Below are 24800 nucleotides of genomic sequence, written 5' to 3'. Positions count from 1 at the left end.
AATGTGTGTGGGGGGGGGGGGGTTTGGCTTGTTTGTTGCTTAAATTGGGAAATACCTACAGTACCTGAATGTAAACCGATGTGATATCTCGGATCGAATGTAGATATATAAAAATAAATAAAATAAAAATAAATTAAATTTTCAAAAAATAAGCATATCTTTCTAAGTGAATGTTTACTTCTGGCAGCGCCAAGCTCACACTTAAATTTGCCTTCTGCTGGTTTATCAGAGGAACAGAGAGCAATGATCTCCAGTAACAGCCACAGGACCTGACAGAGGCAAGGGGTTAGGACAAAAAGAGGGAGCTCAAAATGACAGCCAGCTTATGAGTCTTAGCATCCATGATCAAGGAAAGGGTGAGGGTTAAAAATTGAGAGGGATAACTTGCCTGTGTAAATCTGTTTAGGAACGACTTTGGGAGTCCCTTCCTTCCACCTCCCTGCCGGTAGGGATTCTGGCATCCAAAGATCTTTGTCTTCTCGTGCTGCACCTGGAAAGTCATGCCCAGCTCCGGGATGTAAACCTCTGCTCGATGATCAAAGCAAGCATTCAGCCCTTCCAATACAGACTGGGAAGCCAAGTTCAGCTGGTTCATAAAAGCAAAACCAAACAATCACCTTTTACCACTGCACTGATCACGCGTAGAGGGCTGTATACTAGTTAAAGAAAGAATCATTCATTACATATTCACACAAGTCATAGAAATTAAACTAAGAGCCCCCAGAGTACACCTGAGTATAGTAGAGAGAGGAAAAAAAAAAAAAAAAAAGATGTGAGCAGAATGGTATAGCTGCAGGTAAGTCAAATTCATAGGAGATGTTCTACGGAGGCCTCCAGAATGCTGTTAGCATTCTGACCTACAAAAATATGTTTCTTAGTCACGTAGGACAGAATCATCAGTTCATCGGCGAGCTGTTTCCTAATGCATCATTAAGAGCTCACAGCATAAAATCCAGCATCACACTCAGAAGGAAGGCAACTGGTAACAGCTCTGAGGCTAGAGGGCACCGTAGTGTTGCCTTCCACAATCCCATTACCTGATCTGCAGCACAAGTGGACAGATGACGTGCCCTCTAATCACTGCAGCAGTGTCTCCCTCTCACTACCTTAAGATAGTCCAAGCAGTTATGTCTCACCTCATCTAAAACTATCCAGTGTCCAGCCTTTAATGCAGCGAGGAGGGGTCCGTCCCGCCAAGCAAACTCTCCTCCTCTGCCTCCTTCCACAGGCAGATCCGTCCCAAACAAGTCTGTTATATCCTTTATGAGGAGAAGAAACAGAACACAGAGGGAAATTTTACAACGAGCAGAAAGGAAGGCAGAGCAAAGCCTCCCCCGGTCCAAGCGTACAAGCTATTTCATGCTTGTTACTTGTAGCTGATTCCAGAATGTGTGATGCATATGATGTATTCTCACTAAGCAAGCCAGTATTTGCGATTTCATTTTAGCCCACCTTTCCAAATCATGCTCAAGGTGGCTTACAGCATTATTCAAAACAGGTACAGTAAAGCCTAGCTCAAATAATTTAACACAAAATGTAATAAGTGGTAGGACTTTCCATTAACTAATTAGAAAAACAATTACCAGCTTGAGTATCCTACCGTTTGCTCAGAAAGATTGATGCGAATAAGGTGATTTCCAGAGGCCTTCGCTAAAGCTGCCACCAGACTGGTTTTGCCCACGCCCGGCGATCCTTCCAAGAGAATGGGTTTACTCAGTTTCAAGGCTCGTAGGAGTCTCTGTGCATTCATGGCTGTGGTCCCTGCACTAAGTGTGTAATCAGTAAGATTATTTCTCTCAAGAACAGGCCCTGAGGAAAAACAAAGCAAAAAAAAAAAAAGATAGACCTTCTAGTATTCTAAAACATTTCTTTTCAGACGCCAGCTTCCCAAAATTAAAGAAAATTTCAGCTGTGATATTTAGCTGGAAGCGGAAGGATCTCCCTTGCTCCATCACAAAATGTTGAGTTTGCACGCCAAGACAGTATAGTACCATACTAAGATGCAAGGATTTACATACCCTTGTCATAATATATCAAAAACCGATAATGTCCAGAAACCAAGGGATTTGGTGCATGTGTGTTAGGATTTCACCTGCTATCCAGCCATATCTTACCTTCTTGTCTCCTAAAAAACGCCTCCCCACCAGCAGATGCCCTCAGTAAATGAAAATTTGTCTCTTACCTGATAATTTTTGTTCCTGTAGTACCAGCAGATGGAGTCAGAGAAAAGCTGGAAAGCACCCCCTTGATATACCGGTGTGCCACCTGCAATCCCTAAGTATAATCGATATCAAAGCAGAAGGAACTAATCAAACACCTCCGCTGAAAAATCAACCTAATGAACTAAACCACTGACCAGATCAAGTAGTAACATTGCCCAAAGGACATAAACAAACCTGTCTCCCTATGTATTAAAACAGAAACAAAACGTAGAATAACTTACCATATAAGATGCAGCCATACGAAGTACCATAACATTTGGATGTGGATCAGTGCAAGAAACTAAGAATACAGATAGAATTATGAGCAGACTCTCCCGAAAAGGAATTGGGTGGGCGTCTGGACTGATCCTTGGTACTACAGGAACGAAAATCATCATGTAAGAGACTAATTTTCCTTTCCCTGTACGTACCAGGATCAGTCCAGACTGCTGGGATGTACCCGAGCCTACTTAAATGGGGTGGGACCCCGAGAGTCCCGCTCGAAGCACATTGCTCCCAAAAGACTCAGTCAACATCCAAGCGATAATGCCTAGACAAGGTATGCAAGGATTTCCAAGTGGCCGCCCTGCAAATCTCCTGGCAAGACACAAATTGGCTTTCAGCCCACGAAGCTGCCTGAGAACATAGAGAGGGAGCCTTGAGCCCATCAGGAACAGACCTTCCGCAGCTAATGTATGTGGACGCGATTGCGCCCTTCAACCAGCGAGCGATGGTCGTCTTGGACGCCTGAAGACCCTTGTTGGGTCCATTCCACAACACAAACAAGTGATCCGACCTTCGAAACTCATTAGTCACCTCCAAATACCGCAGGAGTACTTGACGGACATCCAAACACTTCAAATCTCGACCTCATCTCCTCCTCTGTAAAGGAAGGCAATTCCACCGTCTGATTAACATGGAAGGCCAATACCACCTTAGGTAAGAAGGGACTGTGCGCAAAGAAACTCCGGACTCAGAAATACGCAAGAACGGTTCTCGGCACGAAAGCGCTTGAAGTTCCGAGATGCAACGCGCAGACGAAATGGCCACTAGGAATACTGTCTTGAGAGTTAAATCCTTCAAGGTGGCCCTCTTAATAGGCTCAAATGGGGCAGTGCAGAGATCCCCGAGAACCAGGTTCAAGCTCCAGGAGGGACATGGAGCCCTCACAGGGGGACGCAAATTCCTAACTCTGCGCAAAAAACGAGCAACATCTTGGTGACATGCAAGAGAGTAACCTTCAATCTTGCCCCTCAGGCAGCCCAAAGTCGCCACCTGAACCCGAAGAGAACTGTAGGCCAAACCCTTCTTCAAACCATCCTGCAAAAACGTAAGGATATGACCTACCGAAGCCCGGGGGGCGGAAGCTGTTAACTCACTACACCAGGAATAAAAAACCTTCCACACTCTAGCATAGGTTAAAGTAGTCGAGGACCTGCACACCCGAAGGAGGGTAGAAATCACCGCTTCTGGATAACCTTTCTTTCTCAGCTGTCTCCACTCATAAGCCAAGCCGCCAGACAAAAGTGATCCGCCAGATCGAAAAATACCGGGCCTTGTCGAAGAAGATTCGGGAGATGACCGAGACGCAGGGGCCCGTCCACCACCAGATTAACGAGATCTGCGAACCACGGGCGCCTTGGCCACTCCGGAGCCACGAGAATCACCAGACCCCGATGGGACTCTATGCGCCTTAAAACCTTTCCCACCAGGGGCCACAGGGGAAACACAAAGAAGGATGCGAGGAGGCCACGGAAGTACTAGCGCATCCACCCCCTCTGACCCGTGCTCTTGCCGTCTGCTGAAGAAACGCGCCGCTTTGGCATTTAGCCGTGTGGCCATCAAGTCCAGGTGCGGAACCCCCCATCGTCGAGTGATGAGTCGCATCGCCTCGGCCGACAGCTCCCACTATCCAGGGTCTAGATGTTGGCGACTGAGATAATCCGCCTGAACTTTGTCCACACCTGCAATATGTGTGGCCGCAATGCGGGCTAAATGGTGTTCCGCCCAGGCCATCAACAAAGATGCCTCGGCCGCTATCGGGCAACTTTTTGTGCCCCCTTGTCTGTTTATATATGCTACAGTGGTCGCATTGTCCGATAGAATTCGCACCGCCCGACGACGCACCATCGGAAGGAGTTGACACAAGGCCAGAAGGACCGCCCTGGTCTCCAGGCGATTGATGGACCAAGTGGCTTGTTGAGAGGACCATCTCCCCTGCACCGCTCAGGACTGACACACAGCCCCCCAACCGGACAGACTGGCATCCGTCATCACAACTATCCAAGGTGGAGGCTCCAAGTCTATCCCCTGCAGAAGATGGTCCGGGCTCAACCACCCCAAGCGAGACTGGTCCAGGCCGGTTCCATCAATGGTAGCAACATGTCATAGTCCTCGGACCTGGGATCCCAGCGAGAAAGAAGTGCTCTTTGCAAAGGCCGCATATGCACAAAGGCCCAAGGCACCATATCCAGAGTAGAAGCCATATGACCAATGACCTGTAAATAATCCCAGGCCGTAGGCAGGGGCAGGTCCAATAGGTTTTGCACCTGAGCCATCAGATTGACCATCCGCTGATGTGGCAGGAACACCTTGCCCACCGAAGTATAGAACCGGGCTCCCAGGAACTCCAATTGCTGAGTCGGTTCCAGATGGCTCATCGCGAAGTTGACAATCCAACGTAGCTTCTGAAGTTGCTCCACCACTAACCGAACCGCTCTCTTGCACAAAGCTTCCGACTTTGCCCAGATGAGCCAATCGTCGAGATAGGAATGTACCAATACCCCTTGATGGCGAAGAGAAGCCGCCACAACCACCAGAACATTGGTGAAAACTCTGGGGGCATTCGCTAATCCTAACAGAAGGGCGCAAAACTGAAAATGGCCCCCCAACACCGTGAACCTCAGGAATCTCTGATGCTCCTGGATTCCAATGTGGAGATACGCCTCTGTTAGATCCAAAGAAACCAAAAATTCTCCTTTGTGGACGGCCGCAATAACAGACCGCAGTGTCTCCATGCGAAAACATGGAATGCGTAACGCCCTGTTGACCTGCTTTAAATCCAGGATCAGTCTGAACGTGCCTTCCTTCTTTGGAACCACAAAGTAAATGGAATACCGGCCAGTCCGACGTTCGGCAGACGGCACCGGGATTACCGCCCCCAGTGCCCGCAACCAATCCAACGTTTGTGCAATGACTAGCTGCTTCTCCGGAGGACCATATGACAACACCAGAAACAGATCCCGGAGCGGATGAGCAAAATCCAAAGCATAACCATGACTTATAACGTCTAGAACCCACTGGTCCGATGGTATCTTGACCCATTCCTCCCGAAATAGGGACAACCAACCCCCGATGCGCGGAAGGGAGGAATGGGCCAGCGCACCTTCATTGTGAAGCTTTGTTTGGGGCAAAGGCCTGCGAGGATCCAGACCTCTGAGGCAGTCTGCCACGAAAGAAAGGTGTCCAAGATTGTGACCTCGACGCCTGCTGTTTCTGGGGAAAGGACCCACCCTTCCCCATATGGAACCGGTGTTGGCCCCGAAACCGGCCCCTGGAATTACTGAAAGATCGTGACTGTCGGTACTTGTCCTCGGGCAACTTATAAATCTTGTTGTCCCCCAAGTCCTTGATGAGCTGATCCAGCTAGTCTCCAAACAACAACTTCCCCCTGAAGGGAAAGGAACCCAAGCGTGACTTAGAGGAAGCATCTGCCGCCCAGCGCCGGAGCAACCGCCTGGCTGATACAGCAGAAGACAGTGCGAGCAGAAGTCCGCAGGAAATTATATAAGGCATCGGCTGTGTAGGCGACCGCAGCCTCCATGCAGTTAGCCTGCTCCGCTTCATCCGGCGGAAGCTCCTGGGCTGTGAGCAACTGCTGAACCCAGCGAAGAGTGGCCCTCTGCACTAGACTGCTACAGACTGCCACCCGGACCCCTAATGCCGAAACTTCAAAAATGCGCTTCAATAAGACCTCCAACTTCCGATCCTGGAGATCCTTCAGCGCTATACCCCCTGTCATGGGAATGGTAGTATGCTTTATCACGGCCGTGACCGCCGAATCTACTTTGGGAATTTTAAGAAGGTCCAAGGACTCAGGCAGTAGGGGGGTACAACTTATCCATAGCCCTACTGACCCGCAAGGAAGCTTCCGGAAGTTCCCATTCCTTAGAAACAATCTGAAACAATTTGGGATGAAATGGAAAAGTTTGCAGAGGGTCCCGAAGACCTGCCAAAGCTAAGAGAAATTAGGGAAGCCAACCAAATTGGTAGTGCAGTAATAATGGGAGACTTCAATTACCCCAATATAGACTGGGTAAATGTATCATCGGGTCACGCTAGAGAGATAACGTTCCTGGATGGAATAAATGATAGCTTTATGGAGCAAATGGTTCAGGAACCGACGAGAGAGGGAGCAATTTTAGATCTAATTCTCAGTGGAGCACAGGACTTGGTGAGAGAGGTAACGGTGGTGGGGCCGCTTGGCAATAGTGATCATAATATGATCAGATTTGATTTAATGACTGGAAAAGGAACAGTGTGCAAATCCAAAGCTCTCGTGCTAAACTTTCAAAAGGGAAACTTTGATAAAATGAGAAAAATTGTTAGAAAAAAACTGAAAGGAGCAGCTACAAAAGTAAAAAATGTCCAAGAGGCGTGGTCATTGTTAAAAAATACCATTCTAGAAGCACAGTCCAGATGTATTCCACACATTAAGAAAGGTGGAAAGAAGGCAAAACGATTACCGGCATGGTTAAAAGGGGAGGTGAAAGAAGCTATTTTAGCCAAAAGATCTTCATTCAAAAATTGGAAGAAGGATCCAACAGAAGAAAATAGGATAAAGCATAAACATTGGCAAGTTAAATGTAAGACATTGATAAGACAGGCTAAGAGAGAATTTGAAAAGAAGTTGGCTGTAGAGGCAAAAACTCACAGTAAAAACTTTTTTAAATATATCCGAAGCAGAAAGCCTGTGAGGGAGTCAGTTGGACCTTTAGATGATCGAGGGGTTAAAGGGGCACTTAGAGAAGATAAGGCCATCGCGGAAAGATTAAATGATTTCTTTGCTTCGGTGTTTACTGAAGAGGATGTTGGGGAGGTACCCGTAATGGAGAAGGTTTTCATGGGTAATGATTCAGATGGACTGAATCAAATCACGGTGAACCTAGAAGATGTGGTAGGCCTGATTGACAAACTGAAGAGTAGTAAATCACCTGGACCGGATGGTATACACCCCAGAGTTCTGAAGGAACTAAAAAATGAAATTTCAGACCTATTAGTAAAAATTTGTAACTTATCATTAAATTCATCCATTGTACCTGAAGACTGGAGGATAGCAAATGTAACCCCAATATTTAAAAAGGGCTCCAGGGGCGATCCGGGAAACTACAGACCGGTTAGCCTGACTTCAGTGCCAGGAAAAATAGTGGAAAGTGTTCTAAACATCAAAATCACAGAACATATAGAAAGACATGGTTTAATGGAACAAAGTCAGCATGGCTTTACCCAGGGCAAGTCTTGCCTCACAAATCTGCTTCACTTTTTTGAAGGAGTTAATAACATGTGGATAAAGGTGAACCGGTAGATATAGTATACTTGGATTTTCAGAAGGCGTTTGACAAAGTTCCTCATGAGAGGCTTCTAGGAAAAGTAAAAAGTCATGGGATAGGTGGCGATGTCCTTTCGTGGATTGCAAACTGGCTAAAAGACAGGAAACAGAGAGTAGGATTAAATGGGCAATTTTCTCAGTGGAAGGGAGTGGACAGTGGAGTGCCTCAGGGATCTGTATTGGGACCCTTACTGTTCAATATATTTATAAATGATCTGGAAAGAAATACGACGAGTGAGATAATCAAATTTGCAGATGACACAAAATTGTGCAGAGTAGTTAAATCACAAGCAGATTGTGATAAATTGCAGGAAGACCTTGTGAGACTGGAAAATTGGGCATCCAAATGGCAGATGAAATTTAATGTGGAAAAGTGCAAGGTGATGCATATAGGGAAAAATAACCCATGCTATAATTACACGATGTTGGGTTCCATATTAGGTGCTACAACCCAAGAAAGAGATCTAGGTGTCATAGTGGATAACACATTGAAATCGTCGGTTCAGTGTGCTGCGGCAGTCAAAAAAGCAAACAGAATGTTGGGAATTATTAGAAAAGGAATGATGAATAAAACGGAAAATGTCATAATGCCTCTGTATCGCTCCATGGTGAGACCGCACCTTGAATACTGTGTACAATTCTGGTCGCCGCATCTCAAAAAAGATATAATTGCGATGGAGAAGGTACAGAGAAGGGCTACCAAAATGATAAGGGGAATGGAACAACTCCCCTATGAGGAAAGACTAAAGAGATTAGGACTTTTCAGCTTGGAGAAGAGACGACTGAGGGGGGATATGATAGAGGTGTTTAAAATCATGAGAGGTCTAGAACGGGTAGATGTGAATCGGTTATTTACTCTTTCAGATAGTAGAAGGACTAGGGGACACTCCATGAAGTTAGCATGGGGCACATTTAAAACTAATCGGAGAAAGTTCTTTTTTACTCAACGCACAATTAAACTCTGGAATTTGTTGCCAGAGAATGTGGTTCGTGCAGGTAGTATAGCTGTGTTTAAAAAAGGATTGGATAAGTTCTTGGAGGAGAAGTCCATTACCTGCTATTAGGTTCACTTAGAGAATAGCCACTGCCATTAGCAATGGTTACATGGAATAGACTTAGTTTTTGGGTACTTGCCAGGTTCTTATGGCCTGGATTGGCCACTGTTGGAAACAGGATGCTGGGCTTGATGGACCCTTGGTCTGACCCAGTATGGCATTTTCTTATGTTCTTATGTTCTAAAGCTACATCCCCCAGGGAAGTGTCAGCTTCCTGGTGTGGAGCAGTGAGGTTCAGCTCCTTCAAAACATGCGGGATCAGATGAGTTAGCTCGTCCTTGCCAAATAAGCTAAGAACCTGGGGATCATCCCCTTCCACGGACGCCTGACAGTCCAATTCTCCACCCCCGGCGGTATCAGGAATGTCCGGAGAAGGATCAGGAGTCACCGGAATCCCCGCGCCCCCCTGTGGACGGGGACAACGAGTCCCCACTTTCCCCTGGTCTGGGGATCTTAGGTGGAGAAGGCCCGGCCACCTCCCAACCCGCCTCCGCCTTCTAAGAAGGCTTTGTGCATTAAAAGCACAAACTGTGAAGAAAACGGCGCTGCTCTTTTCAAAGTATCCCCTGCGGGTCGGGAAGGAGGGGGGGACCGAGGGGCCCCAAATTCAGGCGTGTCCTGCGGGCTTAGATCCGGCGGTGAGGGAGGAGAGGAATCCTCCTCCTCCGATGCTGCCCCCTCAGACAGCAGCATGTTCAAAATGGCCGCCGCCTCCTTCTCTATGGGAGGTGGGGCTGCCGACCAGGCGCCAAGAACTCTCCGCGGCCGCGAAGAAGAGGAAGAGCTGCGGGCAGCGCTTGGCCCCCGAGAGGATCCCTCGCCCCCGGGAAGACAACGGGAGCAGAGACCCTCTCGGGAGTCACGCCCCTGCCCCACTGCAGGCTGTGCAGGCCAAAGATCGCGGCATGAAGAGGCGGGAAGAAGAAGAAAGAAAGCGCGCCAAAAAAAAGTAAGCACAATCCCCCAAACACAGTAGCACACTGGGTGAGCCAGCCATACCCTCCAGAGTCCCGGGACAATAATTTGGCAGGCCGAGGCTGGACAGAAGTGGTACCCTGCCTGTCACCAACAGGACTGACGGGTACTTAAACCACCTTACTCTTTTTTTTTTTTTTTTTTTAAACAAACAGCGTCCTCGTGCTTGAAAAGCCCCCTTCAGAAGTCACACACTTCTGGAATAGTTCGACTGGTGGGGGGGTGACCGGCCCACCGGTAAACTCTCCCCCTGGTCCCTAGGGATTACCTCCGGGCATGTGGCCTTAGGGCATTGCCCTGCCAAGCCTGCCTTGAAACCCGAAGGAAAAAACTACTTTTTTTTTTTTTAAACAGTATAAACTAGAATAGAATAAAAGAATAGACCTGTCCCTGTTAGTATTTTTTTTTTTTAAACAGAACAGAGCAAACCAGTTGATCTATTTTTTTATTTTTAGATTTTTATATACCGGTGTTCCTATATGAAATAAAGATCACATCGGTTTACATTGAAACAGAACATGAAAATTGCCAAAAGGCATTACATAGAACAAGGTTATGAAACTTGGAACAGTGTACATAAGTTCAAAATTTAACAATAACGTTGTAACATTGATGACCAAAAGATAAAGGAGAAAAAAAAAAAAAAAAAGACTTAAACAATTAAGTTGACAGGTCTTATTGAGCATAAAAATTATAACGTATAAGTGAGAAAGTCTCAAGTGAACTGCAGCAAGAGATTAGATACCGAAGTAGGTAGTGGTATGGAAAATGGGGGTTTGTGAAGAAGATATGTTCTTGCTGGTTGGAGGGGAAAAAATGATGATCATGGTCCTGGAAAAGCTTGGCTAAAGAGCCAGGTTTTAAGTTTTTTTTTTGAATGAAGAGTGGCAGAACTCAAGCCGAATGTCTGGTGGGAGCGCATTCCATTGAATGGGGCCTGCTGTAGATATGGCACGTTTATGATGCGAGGATTTTGTTGAAGGTACATAGAGTGTGCCTTTATATGCTCCTCTGATGGGTCTAGAGGAGGAGTGAGGGCGTAGTTGGTTACATAATTGAAGAGGAGAGATATTGTGAATGGATTTATGAATTACGGTGAGTACTTTATATAGGATCCTTTGCTTTATAGGCAGCCAGTGGAGGAGCTTGAGGATGGGGGTGATGTGATCTCTTTTATTCGTATTGGTAAGGATTCTGGCTGCAGAGTTCTGTAGCATTTGGAGGGGTTTGATGGATGAATATGGAAGGCCAAAGAGAAGCGAATTGCAATAGTCGACTTTTGATAGAATAATGGCTAGTCAGGGTTATAGCAAATGACCAAAAAAGGAACCTGTACAACCAAAGAAGAAATTTGAAAGGATCAGGACCGCAGGTTATACCTCTCAATCTGCTAGAGTCAGAAAAAATACTGAGGGATCGCAGGTGGCACACCGGTATATCTAGGGGGTGCTTTTCGGCTTTTCTCTGATTCCATCTGCTGGAGGGGAGGCATAACCCAGCAGTCTGGACTGATCCTGGTACGTACAGGGAGGCCTCATTACTCTAGCTAGCCTTAGCCAAGCTCATGCTTAGTATCCCTGCTATGTCCCAGTCCCAGCTCTATGTAAACCTGTCATGCCATTCTAACCTTGTCCTTTCATGGGGTCACTTCACTCCATGACCTGACCCTTGTTCTTGCCTTGTGGCCTACGGGCCTTCTGCCTTGTTCTTGCAGCCTATGAGCCTTCTGCCTTGTTCTTGCAGCCTATGGGCCTGATCTTCCTTAAATCTTGCCTTGAGGCCTTCGGGCCTACAACACCTGCCTTGTTGCCTAGGGCTTCAGTGTTTTTTTGTTTCCTTGTCTGAATTGTCCAGTCTGTTCCAGTCTTGCTTGTACCAGAGTCCTGTCCTTGCCTTGTCTCACCCTTGTATTGTCCAGTTCCTTGTCCAAGCCTTGCCTGTGTGGACTCACCACTATAAGATATTGCCATCACAGAGTCCTGCCTTGCAGTCCTGTGCCACTCCCCAGGTGGGTTTCCTGGATTCTAGGGCCTGAAACAATTCAGTGGCCTAGATTCAATTTGAGGTCAGTGTATGGCCACCTCACTAAAACACCATTACAAATGTCTGGTGCTAAGTGATATTTTGCACAAAACAAACCGAAAGGGCCTGATGGCGAATGGAAAATTTGGTCTTGCCAAAACAGATAAAATGCACTATAGCAAAGCAGTGCGAGAGACTGAAACTATCCCCATGCTACCCAAAATATGAAGATGGTATCACTGTATTCAAAGGCACTAACTAAAAGACACAGCTGTCCAAGGGACATTTTGCTTTCACCAACTAAAAAGTGTTCAGCACAAAGGTATAGCACTATACATCCTCAAAAGGAAGTTTCTACATTAAGAAAAATGTCTTTGATCCAGATGGCAGCAAAAAAAAAAAAAAAAAAAATGCACTGCCTGTGAGTTTGTTACACAATTATTTTTTTTCTTTTTTTTTCTTTTACACTATTAAATTTTTTTAAAATTTTGATGACAAAAAACAAATCTGGTATCTATTACATCAATTTTTTTAGGCATTTTTTACAGAAGAAAAACAAAAAGACAGACGATACTATCACATTATACTTTCTCCAATGAGAATATCACTAATGAAATCTAATACACATTTCTATCCTTCATTATAGATATCCTTGTATCATGAAATAGGGAGACCCCAAGATGTTAGTTGAGCATAATTAGGTAAATTTTTAAACAGGAAACTAAATATCCCAACTTTTATTCTTTACAAAAACACTAGCTATATTATTCCCTATTAATGCTTTAGCCTCTAAAAACATTTAGAGGTCAGATGGTTCAAAGTAAACATATTTCAAATTATTCAATTTTAACATACATTTACCAGGATAGCGTACAACCATCTGAGCACCAATCCGTTCAGCAAGCTGTCTTAATGCCAGAAATTCTTTTCTTCTTTGCTGGGTCACCCTAGCAATGTCTGGAAATATCCACATCTTCTGGTTATAATAATTAATAGATCAATTTCTTAAGAATAACTTAAGAACCATATCTCTGTCTGATGGAAATATGAATTTCACTAACACTGTTCCACGTTTTTCAACCACGTCTTCTACTGATGTCTCAATAGCCAATGGTGAAGTAGCTTCAAGAAGAATTTTTAGTACTTCGTTCATATATCTTAAATTGATCTTGTATTGATACACATCTAATTTGAGGGAAATTTATAACTCTTAAGTTCAGATATCTCATTTAATTTTCCTGTTCTTCCAACTTCCTTGTTCGTTCCATTTCCCCTTGAATTATGCCTCCTTGCACTTTCTGGACCTGTGCCATTTTCTGTTCTAGTTCCTCCATTTTTACTTTTTGTGCTTCAAACTGATGTTCAGATTTTACCACTCGCTTATTCACATCTATCACCACATTTGTTAGTGTAGTTATCGATTTCTCCAGAGTCATAATGGCAGTCCATACACTGTCTAGAGTTATAACCAGTGGCTTTTCCAATTGCTTTCCAGGAATATTGATAGCTGTGTCTAATCCTCAAGTGTCCAACACTTTACTGTGTGCACTGAAGGTTCCTCCCTCCTCCCTTAGCGTGGTCACTGCTCCTAGCTCTTCTCAAAGGGCCTTGCCCCCTGGTATCAAAAGCAGTCAAAGTAACACGTTCACTTACTTCAAGTGTTCTTTCTTCAGGGGCAGTTCCTTTCTCAGGATTCAATATCTTCTTTTCATTGATGCTTTTCTCCACGAAGGGGGGGGGGGGTGTTGTTGGGGTTCCCAGGCTTAAAGAGATGACTGAAGCAGGTGAGGCTGCATTTGGCTTCGTAGCGGCACTCACAACGCTTCCCTTCCATGGGAGGATTGTCAGGACCCGTGCCGAAAAACTCAATTTTTGGCTGAGTTGGATTTACTGGGGAGGAAGTAGCAGTTACCTCCCTCAGTTTACCTTTCCTCTTAGTATGTGGCATAGCTGGTTCTGCCGCAAAACAAAAAAACTTATCAGGTAAGAGCGTTCAGCGTGTCTTTCCTCTAGTCCATCTTGGACTTTTTTTTTTTTTTTTTTTTACTGTTTACATGGGTTAGCACAAGGCCTCGACTTGAAACACTCATCTTCTCTTATGACAGCCCAGCTTCGAAAGAGTTCCATTAAGGAGCTTATAGAAAAATTAGTTTTTACCTGCTAATTTTCCTCCCTGGAGTCCAGAGACCCACTCTGATTCTAAAGATTGCTCTGCTGAATGTACATAGATATACAAGCATGATAGTTTAGTTATTTTCTCTCTGGTATTAGACCTAAGTGGAAGAGGTTTGAAGTTAGATTTTGGGCTTTACAGATTCATTTAGGTCCCCTGCTTGAGGACAAGAGAGGTTTATTCTTGCTTTGTTATAAATTTTCTGAGAGACTGCAGGTGGCACAGTAACCAAGTATAGAATAAAGCTTTTGTTCTCTGTCTCCATCTGGTGATAGGGGGAAAAAACCCATCCATCTGGATTGGTTTGGTATGACTCCAGAAACAAAAATTAGCATGTACAATTTTTCCAAAAGTTCCATAATGGAAGTCTTTTGAAGCTGGGATGTCACAGGAGAAGCGGAGGATTTTTCATTCCTGATGGTTCAGACTAGTCCGGAGAGATGGGGTGTACTCAAGCCAACCTAAATTGGGCGGAAGCCCAAGACCTGCTTGCAGAACACTTGCATCAAACATGGCTGCATCCAAAGCTCAAACATCCAGCCTCTAATGTTCGGAAAATGTATAGAATGCACACTGCAAGACTTCAGATCCACAAATCACAAATGTCTGGGTCACACTGGTGCCACTAGAATATAGGCCCCAGATGTTTTTCTATTCTCCATAGCACCCTTCCTATTAAGAGCCACAGGGAATAGATACAGAAGAATTCCTGGAGGCCATGGCAGAGACAAACAGCATGCCACTCAGCTGATCAATATTTCCATGTCTAAGGACATCGCCAGGCTCTTGGTTCCCCCCTGCCTGTTTACATAGGCCACTGCCATTGCACTGTCTGACATCACTAACTTGTCCTGTTCCTGAACAGAGTCTTGCTGAGTTTTTAGACTTTCCTGATTTTAAAAAACTAATGGACCAGGAGGTCTTGACAGTATCCACTGACCTTGTGCTGTTTGACTGACAGATGGCTCCCTAGCCACACAGACTCAATCTGTTGTCACAGTCACCAATCCGGAATTTCCAACCCCATTCTTTGACAAATTTCCTGTGACAGCCACCAGGCCAGACAATCCTGCCTTGCAGTCTATCTGATGTCGAAATTCAACAATTAAGGACTTCATTGAGAAAGAGCCATGTCTCATATGAGCAGATGCCCAAGGAACTAGATCCAGCGTAGATGCCATGGATCCCAGCACCTGAAGATAATCCCAAACCTTGAGGATCTTCAATCGCAACAACTGCTGAACCTGTCCCAGAAGCTTTAACTTTGCCTACACAAGTCTTGAAATGAGTCCCCAAGTATTCCAAGCTCTGTGCTGGTTCTAATTGCTCTTGGCAGAATTCTGCAAGAGCCCAACTACTCTGCTTACTGAGCTATGACTCACTTCCTTGGACTTTGCTCAAACCAACTAATCGTCCAGATATGGATTCACCAGAATTCCTTCTCTGCACAATACCACAACCACCATCATACCTTGCAAAAAAAAAAAGCGAGGAGAATCACCAGTCCAAAGGAAAGTGCTTGACACTGGAAACACTAGAAGTGCTCCCCCACACTGTAAACACTAAGAATTTCTGATGATCCTTCCAAATAAGGATAAGCAGATATACTCCAAAAGGTCTGACGATACTAGAAACTCTCCTGACAGCTACAATTATGAACCAGAGTTTCCATACGAAAATGAGGGATCCGCAAGGCTGCATTCACTCTTTCAATCCAAAATCTGCCAAAACATCCTCTTTTTGGAGACCACAAAATAAGAGTAACAGCCCGGACCCCCTTTCACCTTCTACAACAGGGACCACTGCATTTAAAAGCAGAAAAGAATTCAGGGTGGATCTAACCACTTCCTGTTGTGTGTGCTAAACATATGGGACCATGGATGAGAAAACTCTAAGGCATAGCTGACTTTTACTATGGAAAGAACTCACTAATCTGCTATCTTGGTCCATTCTTCATAAAAGTGGAACCACCATTCCTGTATACCCTTGGCTGAAGAGTGAGTGCGGAGTTCTACTCTGTCATGTAGAAGTTTAGTGTAAGGCGGGTAGGTGACTAAGGCCTGTAACTCACTAACTCTGCGAGCCGATGTGATTGCCAACAGAAAAATCACTTTCCAAGTGAGCTAGTGGAGATCACAGGCTTGGAGAGGCTCAAACGGCAGTTTCATGAGCCTTCCCAAAACCATGTTGAAGTCCCAAGAAGGGGCCGGAGGGCGCAGTGGAGGTTTAAGGTGAAGCAAGCCCTTCAAAAAGCGTGTGACAAGGGGTTGTACTGAAATGGGTACATCCCCCATACCTTTATGGAAGACAGCTACCACAATGACATGTACCCTGATAGAAGAAGTTTTGAGGCCTGACTGACAAATGTCAGAGATAGTCCAGAAACTTCGGTGTGGGACAAGTGAAAGGATCGATGGACATGGAAGTACACCATCCCGTAAATCTGTTCCATTTATAACGATAAGACTGCCTCATGGAAGGCTTTCGTGAAGCTACTAGGACACGGGAAACCGGCTCTAAAAGGTTAAGAGGTTGAAATATTAACCTTTCAACATCCAAGCAGTCAGGGAGAGGGCCTGGAGGTTGGGGTGACGAAGGCAGCAGTTGTTCCGGGTGATCAGGAGCGGGTCCTTCCCCAGAGAAATGTGCTAGTGTATCGATAGGTCATGGAGAATTGGAAGCCAGACCTGGTGTGGCCAATGAGGGGCTATGAGAATCATTAGACCCCTGTCCTTTCGCAACTTCACAAGAGTTTTTGAAATGAGTGGAAGTGGAGGGTATGCATAAGGAGACCGCTGGCCCACGAGAGGGAGAAGGCATCTCTGGGCTGGCAGTGTTGGCTGCGAGTAAGATCACAGAAGTTCCCTACTTTGCGGTTGTGAATTGACACAAAGAGGTCTATGTGAGGGAAACCCCAACGTTGGCATATTGAATCCGCTACAATGGAGTTGAGGGACCACTCGTGTGGTTGAAAAGCGCGACTCAGCTTGTCAGTCAATACAGTGTCCACTCCCGGCAAGTAGGTGGCCCTGAGGTACATCGAGTGGGTAAGGGCCTCCGCCCATATCTGTGCAGCTTCCTGACACAGGAGGTAGGGGCCCATTCCCCCTTGTTGATGGTTGTGGGTTTGAATCTGGATGACCTGATTGGAGAGGTGATCCTGAAAAGTCCTGAGAGCATATCTGATTGCACGAAGCTCCAGGAAATTTATCTGGTGTTAGGGCATCTGGTCTCCAGAGGAAGCCAAAGTTTGCAAGTTTCCAATATGTGCTCCCCAGCCGAGGTTGGAGGCATCTGTTGTCAAGGTTATTTGAGGTTCTGGAATATGAAATGGGAGGCCTTGTATCAGATTGGATTGGTTTGCCTACCAAGGTAGCGATAGACGGAGCTGTTTGGTGATGCAGATTGTGGAGGACACTGCAATGGACTCAGTCTTCTCAGCCAATCTTAGAGTCCAATTCATGACTCATGGCGAGGCGAGCCATGGGAGTGACATGCACTGTGGAGGCCATATGACCCAATAATATCAGGAAGTGACGTGCAGTTGAATGTTGTCAAGACTGCAGTCAAAGGGCCAGAGAAGCGAGAGTGAGAGCTCAATCTTGAGGTAGGAAAGCTTTCACTTTTAGTATGTCCAAGTCAGCCCCTATGAATGATAGAGTTTGCAAAGGGACTAGCCTAGATTTTGATAGTTTATGAGAAAACCCAAGGAGATCAGGGAATGTAAAGTGAGGCGAAGGGACGTCAGTGCACCTTGCCGAGAGGGAGCCCTGATCAACCAATCGCCCAGATAGGGGTAGACGTGGACACTGACGCCTTAGGTAGGCCACTACCACCACAAGACACTTGGTGAAGACATGCTAGGCCGAAAGGTAACACTCAATATTGGAAGTGTTTTGGGCCTACTAGGAATCGCAGGAATCTGCGATGTGACGGAGTAATTGAAGTGTGCATGTAGGCGTCCTGAAGATCTAGAGAGCAGAGCAGAGCCAGTCTCCCCCCTTTGAAGAAGGGGAAGTAGAGAATCCAAGGTCACCATCTTGAACTTTTCTCTTTGTAGGTATTTTTTCAGAGTGCGAAGATCCAATATTGGGCGCACCCCACCTGACTTTTTTTTGTATCAGGGCATACCTGGAATAGAACCTTTGCCCCTGTTCAGAGAGGGGCACTGGTTCTATTGGCTCAAGACTGGAGGAGGAGGGAAACCTCCTGCTCCAAGAGTGGTGAATGGTCGGATGTTCCCCACATCAGCCGAGGCGGGGAATCCAGTGGGACAGAGAGAAAGTTGAGATGGTAACTTTTGGACACCACTGCAAGTATCCACTGATCTGTGGTGACTGTGCCATAGGCTGGAGAAGTGGCACAACCAGCCTCCGACCAGAATGGTCGGAAATGGAAGCTGGGTACTGCTCTCTAGAAAGGAGTCAAAAACCTGCTGCTGGACCTGGTTGAGTGGCTGGCTATGACTTCTGCCCTCTAGGCTGCCTAGGTTGGCCTTTTTGGTAAGGCTTAGAAGGCAGACCCCTGGAAGCTGGGGGACAGTATCTCCTCTGCTGATAGAATTCTCTTAGAATCCCTCTTAAAAGATCTTTTGGATAAAGAAGAGGGATCAGAAAGCAGTAAGGAGAGCTGGCGCAGAGTCTCTTGGTGGTTCTTGAGCTGCGCCACTGCTTCTTGAATCTTTTCACCAAAAAGATTATCCCCTGCACAGGGCAAATCGGCCAATCTGTCTTGAACCTCTGGTCTGAGGTCTGAAGATTTCAGCCAGGCCCATCTCCTTGCACTGATACCGGCTGCTGACACCCTGGAAGCGGTGTCAAAGATGTCATACGCTGATTGTACTTCATATGCTTGCCAGCATCTAAGCCCTTTTGTGCTAGGGCATGAAGTTGGTCCTGGAACTGCAGAGGTAAGGCCTCAGCAAAGTCTTGAATCTTCGTGAACAAGGCCCTATTATATTGGGTCATGTAAAGTTGATAGGATGCAATGCGAGAGATGAGCATTGATCCATGGAATACCTGTCTTCCAAATGCATCCAGGAACTTCTGATCTTTCCCTGGGGGAAAGGATGCATGAGGTTTGGAGCGTCTGGCACTCTTCTGGGCTGAATCTACAACCACCGAGTGATGATCCAACTGAGTTCTTTGGAAGCCAGGGGCTGACTAAACTAAGTAGGTGGCATCTGCTTTTTGGTTAACAGGTGCCACAGAGCCAGGGTGCTCCTCGTTTCTCTTCAAAAGGTCCAAAAGGATGTCATGAATAGAGATGGACATGATTTCCTTTGGAGCATCGAGAAATTATAGAAGCTCTAGCATCTGGTGTCGAGTCGTCTTCTGTCTGAAGCTGGAATGGGGCTGTTTCAGACATCTCCTTTACAAAATTCATGAAGGACAGGTCCTCTGGAGGAGAACACTTCCTTTCATCAGGAAGGAAGGGCTAGGAGGGTAGATCATCAGAATCCTGGGATGAATAGTCAGTCCAAGGATTATAAGAATCATCACCAGCTCCCAAATGTTCTTCAGAAGGAAGAAACAGGGTTATTCCTGAAGGCCTTGGCATCGATGGTCCCAAAGTAGGAATTGAAGGCATTGATGGAGGCATCGAGGGCATCGATGGCAGTATGGCTAGCATCGCGGGAGGCACTGATGGAATCTGTGACATCGATGGATGTGTCAGTGGCAGCACTCCCGATGGTGGAATGAAGAGCAGTGTTTCTTCATCTTCCTCCGATGACAGGTGAATTGACGAGGAAGGAGCCGGGTCCCTCGGTTCCACCGGTGGAAGGGCACTGATTATCTTGCCCATTCTAGCCAATAGCGGTGCCAGCACCATGGGCATCGGATCGGTGACTGGAGGAGGAACTGGTACCGGTATCGATGGAAGTTGGAAGCCCTAGAGTGCTTTGCAGATGGCCTCTTGGATCATCCGATCCAATTGCTCACAGAAACCTGGGGCATGAATACCCAGTCCCGGAGTGGGAAGAAGCACCGGCGAAGGTGGAATCGCGAATCCCGGCACCTGTCCAGGTGGGGGAACGCCTCGGTGATCCAGAGACAGAAGAGGAAGAAGCCTTTTCTGTATGGGGCTTCTTTGTCAGAGGCTCAGACGACGTCGAGGGTTTAGTGCAGTGGTCCCCAAACCTGTCCTGGAGGGCCACCAGCCAGTCGGGTTTTTGGGATATCCTCAATGAATATGCATGAGAGAAAATTTACATGTTATGGAGGCAGTGCATGCAAATTCTCTCTCATGCATATTCATTGAGGATATCCCAAAAACCCAACTGGCTGGTGGCCCTCCAGGACAGGTTTGGGAACCCCTGGTTTAGTGGTATCGATGGCCTGAGCTTTACGATGAATGTGTCGATGTTTTTCTCGATGTTCCTCCCAGTGTTTTTCCAGAGGAGGAACAGAGGGGGTCGACACTCGTGGAGTCGTCGAGGATGGTCGGATAGCAGTGGATTCCCGGTGCTGGCACAACGTAGACGGCACTGGTTCAGACGTCATCGAAGCTATCGATGGAGTTGGGGTTTTTGGCCGAAAGAGAAGACCCATCTTATCAAGCCGAGCTTTGCGACCTTTTATTTATTTATTTATTTATTTTATATACCGACATTCAATCGAGATATCACATCGGTTTCCAGATAACCAAGAGAATAGGGCGTAGTCCGCCCTATTTTACATTATAACATGGTAACCAAAAAACAATTATAACATATTATAACAGTAGTACATGGAGCAAAAGGTTATAGGATATAACAAAAGGTTATAGGAATAACATATGTACATGAATGTGTTGTTGATAAAATATATTTAGGATTAGGGACTTGTTGGTAAAGTAATTTAGGAATAAAGGAGGGAGGGGGGGTGAGGGAAGGGAGGGGGGAAGGTGGGGTGGGAGGTAGTGGAGTGAGGGATTCAGGGGGGTGAGAAGACTGAGTATGGGATGAGGTGTGTTGCGTTCGGGCAGGTTAAGGGTCGGGTGGGAAAGCTTTTAAAAACAGCCATGTTTTAAGGTGTTTTTTGAAGGTTTGCAGTGATGGTTCATTTCTGAGACAGGTGGGGAGGGTGTTCCATAGGGTGGGTCCCGCTATTGTTATGGCTCGTTTGCGGGTAGCGTTGAGGTGTGCAGATTTGAGATTGGGGATGGCTAGGAGGCCAGTGTTGGTGGATCTGAGGGTTCTTTGTGTGGGGTGTGGATGTATTGCGTTGTTTAGCCAGTTCATTTTGTTGTTGTGTATTTTTTTGTGCATGAGGGTGAGTGTTTTGTAATGGATTCTTTGTGTGATGGGTAGCCAGTGGAGTTCTTTGAGGGTAGGTGTGATGTGGGAGGATTTTTTGTTGTTGGTGATGATTCTGGCGGCGGCATTTTGTAGAACTTGGAGGGGTCTGATGTGGATTTCTGGTAGGCCGATGAGAAGGGAGTTGCAGTAGTCGAGTTTTAAGAGGATAATTGATTGAAGGACTGTTCGGAAGTCGTGCGCTTGGAGAAGGGGTTTAAGTTTTTTCAGGGTTTGGAGTTTGAAGACTTTTGGTGTCATTTGAGCACATTTGGTGCAAGTGAAGGACATCGTGGCCGGACCCTAAGCATATCACACAGACCGTGTGAGGATCAGTGATGGACATTGTTCTGTGCAGTCGGGGCACGTATGGAAACCCGACGCCATGGCTTCTACAAAATTTAGTCGCAGTGCGGTCGATGGCCAGAAGGCAGCGGGGGAAAAACTCGATGGGAATCTACCGCAAACGGGCAAAAAACTTACCGTTCGACCGCGGACCAAAGAAATCGATAAGGGGACCCCTGTGGGGTACAATTTTTTGAAATTGTTCAAACAAAGCTCCGTGAGGAAAATTCCTGTCAGGAATCTCTGAAGAGCTCCTTAACCCGCGTGGCTCCTGCTGCGCAAAAAAAAAAGAAGACTGAAGGGGGACCCCTGCTGGCTGCAGGGTTGATGCTATGCTGGGCATGCCCAGTAGGTGCCAGTCAAAGTTCTGGAAACTTTGACAAAAATGTTCCATGACTGGGCTCCATCCTGATGTCACCCATATGTGAGGACTACCTTCCTGCTTGTCTTGTGAGAATATATCAAAATCGTAACTGCAGTACATAAAACGAAGGACGAACATAAAGCAATAAAAAAATTAGCATATAATATGACAGACATATTCCTGGCTGACATGTGAACCGAATCATACAAAGCATCAGTAATAAAGGCTAAACCAGATTCCAGACACTCCGCCCCTTTCTCAGAAAGTTTCTTTGGAATCTGGCACCAGAACACAGTGCAAACATACCCAAGCCATGAAACTACTTCATACCCTCACTCAGTATCAAGGCAGAGATCTTAAAATGAATCTCCATCAAACAATTCTGGGTATCCTTCAGAGCCCCACAACCCTCAGAGATAGTAGTCTTCCTAGTAACCCTAGACAAATTCAATAATTCCAAGGCATCCTCAGGAAGGGGGTACAACTTAGATACGACTTTGCCAACCTTTAAGCTAGCCTCCAGCCCATCCCATTCTTTGAAAACCAAGGTCTTTTCTGCCAGTAAAAAGAGAGACCCCTATGAGTATCCAAATAGGATCTTCCCCCTCCACCTTGCTCTGCTTGATCCCTAACTCTAAGGCCTAAGAAATCACAGCAAGCAATTACTCTTTTAAACAGCCTAGCCACCTTCGGATCATCCCCCTCCATTATCAATGTCTCTCTCTCCTCAAAAGGAGTCCCCGCCCCCCCCCCACCTCAGCATCCTTGTCCCCTGGGAGATCCTTCGGGAGCTCTGGAGAAAAATGTTTCCTCCAAATCAACTATCCCCTAAATCCAAATCAGAGTCCATACTCTTCTTGGGTCCTGAGCTCCCCCCCCCCCCCCCCAAAGGGAGCCCCTTTTTGATTAATACCTACTGGTAGTAGCTCCTTTTTTAAATCAGAAATGCTTTGTGCATTAAAAGTGCAAACTCAGGAGAAAAGGTTCCTCCTGATCAGCCTCTGTACTAAGCCAACTCGAAGCACCCCCTGACATTACCTGTGCAGCCACAGTCCCTCCCACCCTCCAAGGGTGAAGAGAAAAGGTGCCGCAGAATCTTCTCCAGGATTTCCCTGCACCACAAGCAAAGCAGCTGCTGTTCCCTGTCTGCCTGAAAGTTACTGCTTTTGCTTGCAGCAATTTATTTCTATGGCAACTGACACCTCTCCCAAAGAATCCTCCCTACTGCCATAAGGCAGTGGGGAGGGCCATATAAGGCCATATGATTAAAAAAAAATCACTGCTTTACCAACCTCACTGTGCTGTGCAGAGTTTTCTGTGCGGTACGAAACAGCCATAGTGTGAACACCATGTGGGAAGCACAAGCTCCTGACCTGCCTTAGTCTCTCTTCACCCTCCATGCCCAGAAAATCTGGCTGAAAACTCCCTCCTGCACTGTGGAAGGAATGGTTACAATCCTCCTTGCTGGGCTTCAATCAGTTCGCAGCTGCTCATCACTCCACATTAAAGTTAGTTAAAGGGAAATCAGCCCCTAAAAAACCTAAACTAAGAGGCAAAAACATTACATACTTTCCTGCTGAAAACTTTCAAAGCAAGCCCAGGATCGTCCCAGAGGAGAGGAAGAGGAAAGGCTAACCAGACCCTCCTAAAATCCAGGTTCAAAGACAAACAAGGGCTATTGACACCCTGCTCGGCCCTAATCTACAGGTCTATCCTGTAAAGTGCGTCCGCGGTTTCCCCGTCCCTAACCGGCTCTCTACTCACTTTCCGGCCGCGTTAGCCCTTCCTGCGATCCCGAATCCCCTTTAACCTATTCCTACCGCGTCCTAAATTCCCCGGGCAACCCCTTCCGCACGCGGCATGCATATTGCATGCAAACGAGCGAATTAGCTATTCCCTAGCATCCCGTAACCTGCGCCCCGACTATCGCTAGTTTTCCCTGCCGTTTGTCGCGCGTTTAACCTGCTAACTTACCGCCTACCCTGACCCCTGCGGTAGAGGCAGGGGTCAGGGTAGGCGGCAAGCTTTCCCCCAGCCCCCGCTCACCTGCCCCGGCCACGATCATGGGTGCCGGTCTCCGGGGCAGCCCCAGTCCTCTCCCCTCCTCCCGAAGCGCAAAAAAAAAAAAAGGCAAAAAAAAAAACTTAAAAGCAAAAAGTAAGTTGCTTCGCCGCTTCACTCTTCCCTCCTCCCGGAGTAGGGCGCGAAAAGCAGCCTGCTCCGAGAGGAGAGATGACAGCGGCGAAGCAACTTACTTTTGCATCCGATCGGACCCGACAGCGGCGAAGCCAAAAAAAAGCGAAAAAACCAAAAGGTGACCCGACTTACTTTTGCAGCCATCCGGCCATCTGTAGAAGATAGCAAATGTTGCTTACCTGATGTAACAGGTGTTCTCACAGGACAGCAGGATGTTAGTCCTCACAAATGGGTGACATCGAGGATGGAGCCCACCACGGAAAACTTCTGTCAAAGTTTAAACAGAACTTTGACTGGCCCCTACTGGGCATGCCCAGCAAGGCACTGACCCTGCAGCCAGCAGGGGTCTCCCTTCAGTCTGATTTTCAAAGCTACAGGCAGTGCCTAGAAAGTAAAAATAAAACGAACCCAACACCGCGGGGAGGCGGGCGGGTTTCGTGAGGACTAACATCCTGCTGTCCTGTGAGAACACCTGTTACATCAGGTAAGCAACATTTGCTTTCTCACAGGACAAGCAGGATGGTTGTCCTCACAAATGGGTGAGTACCGAGCTGAGGATGTCCCGACTTGCACCAAATGTACCCA

The 24800-nt window shown here is 46.6% G+C and overlaps 1 protein-coding gene across 2 annotated transcripts in view; it reads right to left on the bottom strand.

The window, feature by feature from the left end:
* Positions 1-24800, bottom strand: part of MDN1 (midasin AAA ATPase 1) — a 765271-nt gene that overhangs the window by 459808 nt on the left and 280663 nt on the right. For both annotated transcript variants that reach the window (XM_029595415.1, XM_029595414.1), the window contains exons 36-38: positions 1601-1809; positions 1137-1259; positions 389-586 (exon numbers count right to left, since the gene is read on the bottom strand). In XM_029595415.1, the coding sequence (XP_029451275.1) occupies positions 389-586; positions 1137-1259; positions 1601-1809 (530 nt within the window). The remainder of the gene's footprint in view (positions 1-388; positions 587-1136; positions 1260-1600; positions 1810-24800) is intronic.

This window comes from Rhinatrema bivittatum, chromosome 3 (genome assembly GCF_901001135.1).
Source record: "Rhinatrema bivittatum chromosome 3, aRhiBiv1.1, whole genome shotgun sequence".
NCBI classification, from domain to species: domain Eukaryota; kingdom Metazoa; phylum Chordata; class Amphibia; order Gymnophiona; family Rhinatrematidae; genus Rhinatrema; species Rhinatrema bivittatum.
Note: the sequence above shows the minus strand (reverse complement) of the source record. Positions and strands in the feature narration are given on the sequence as shown.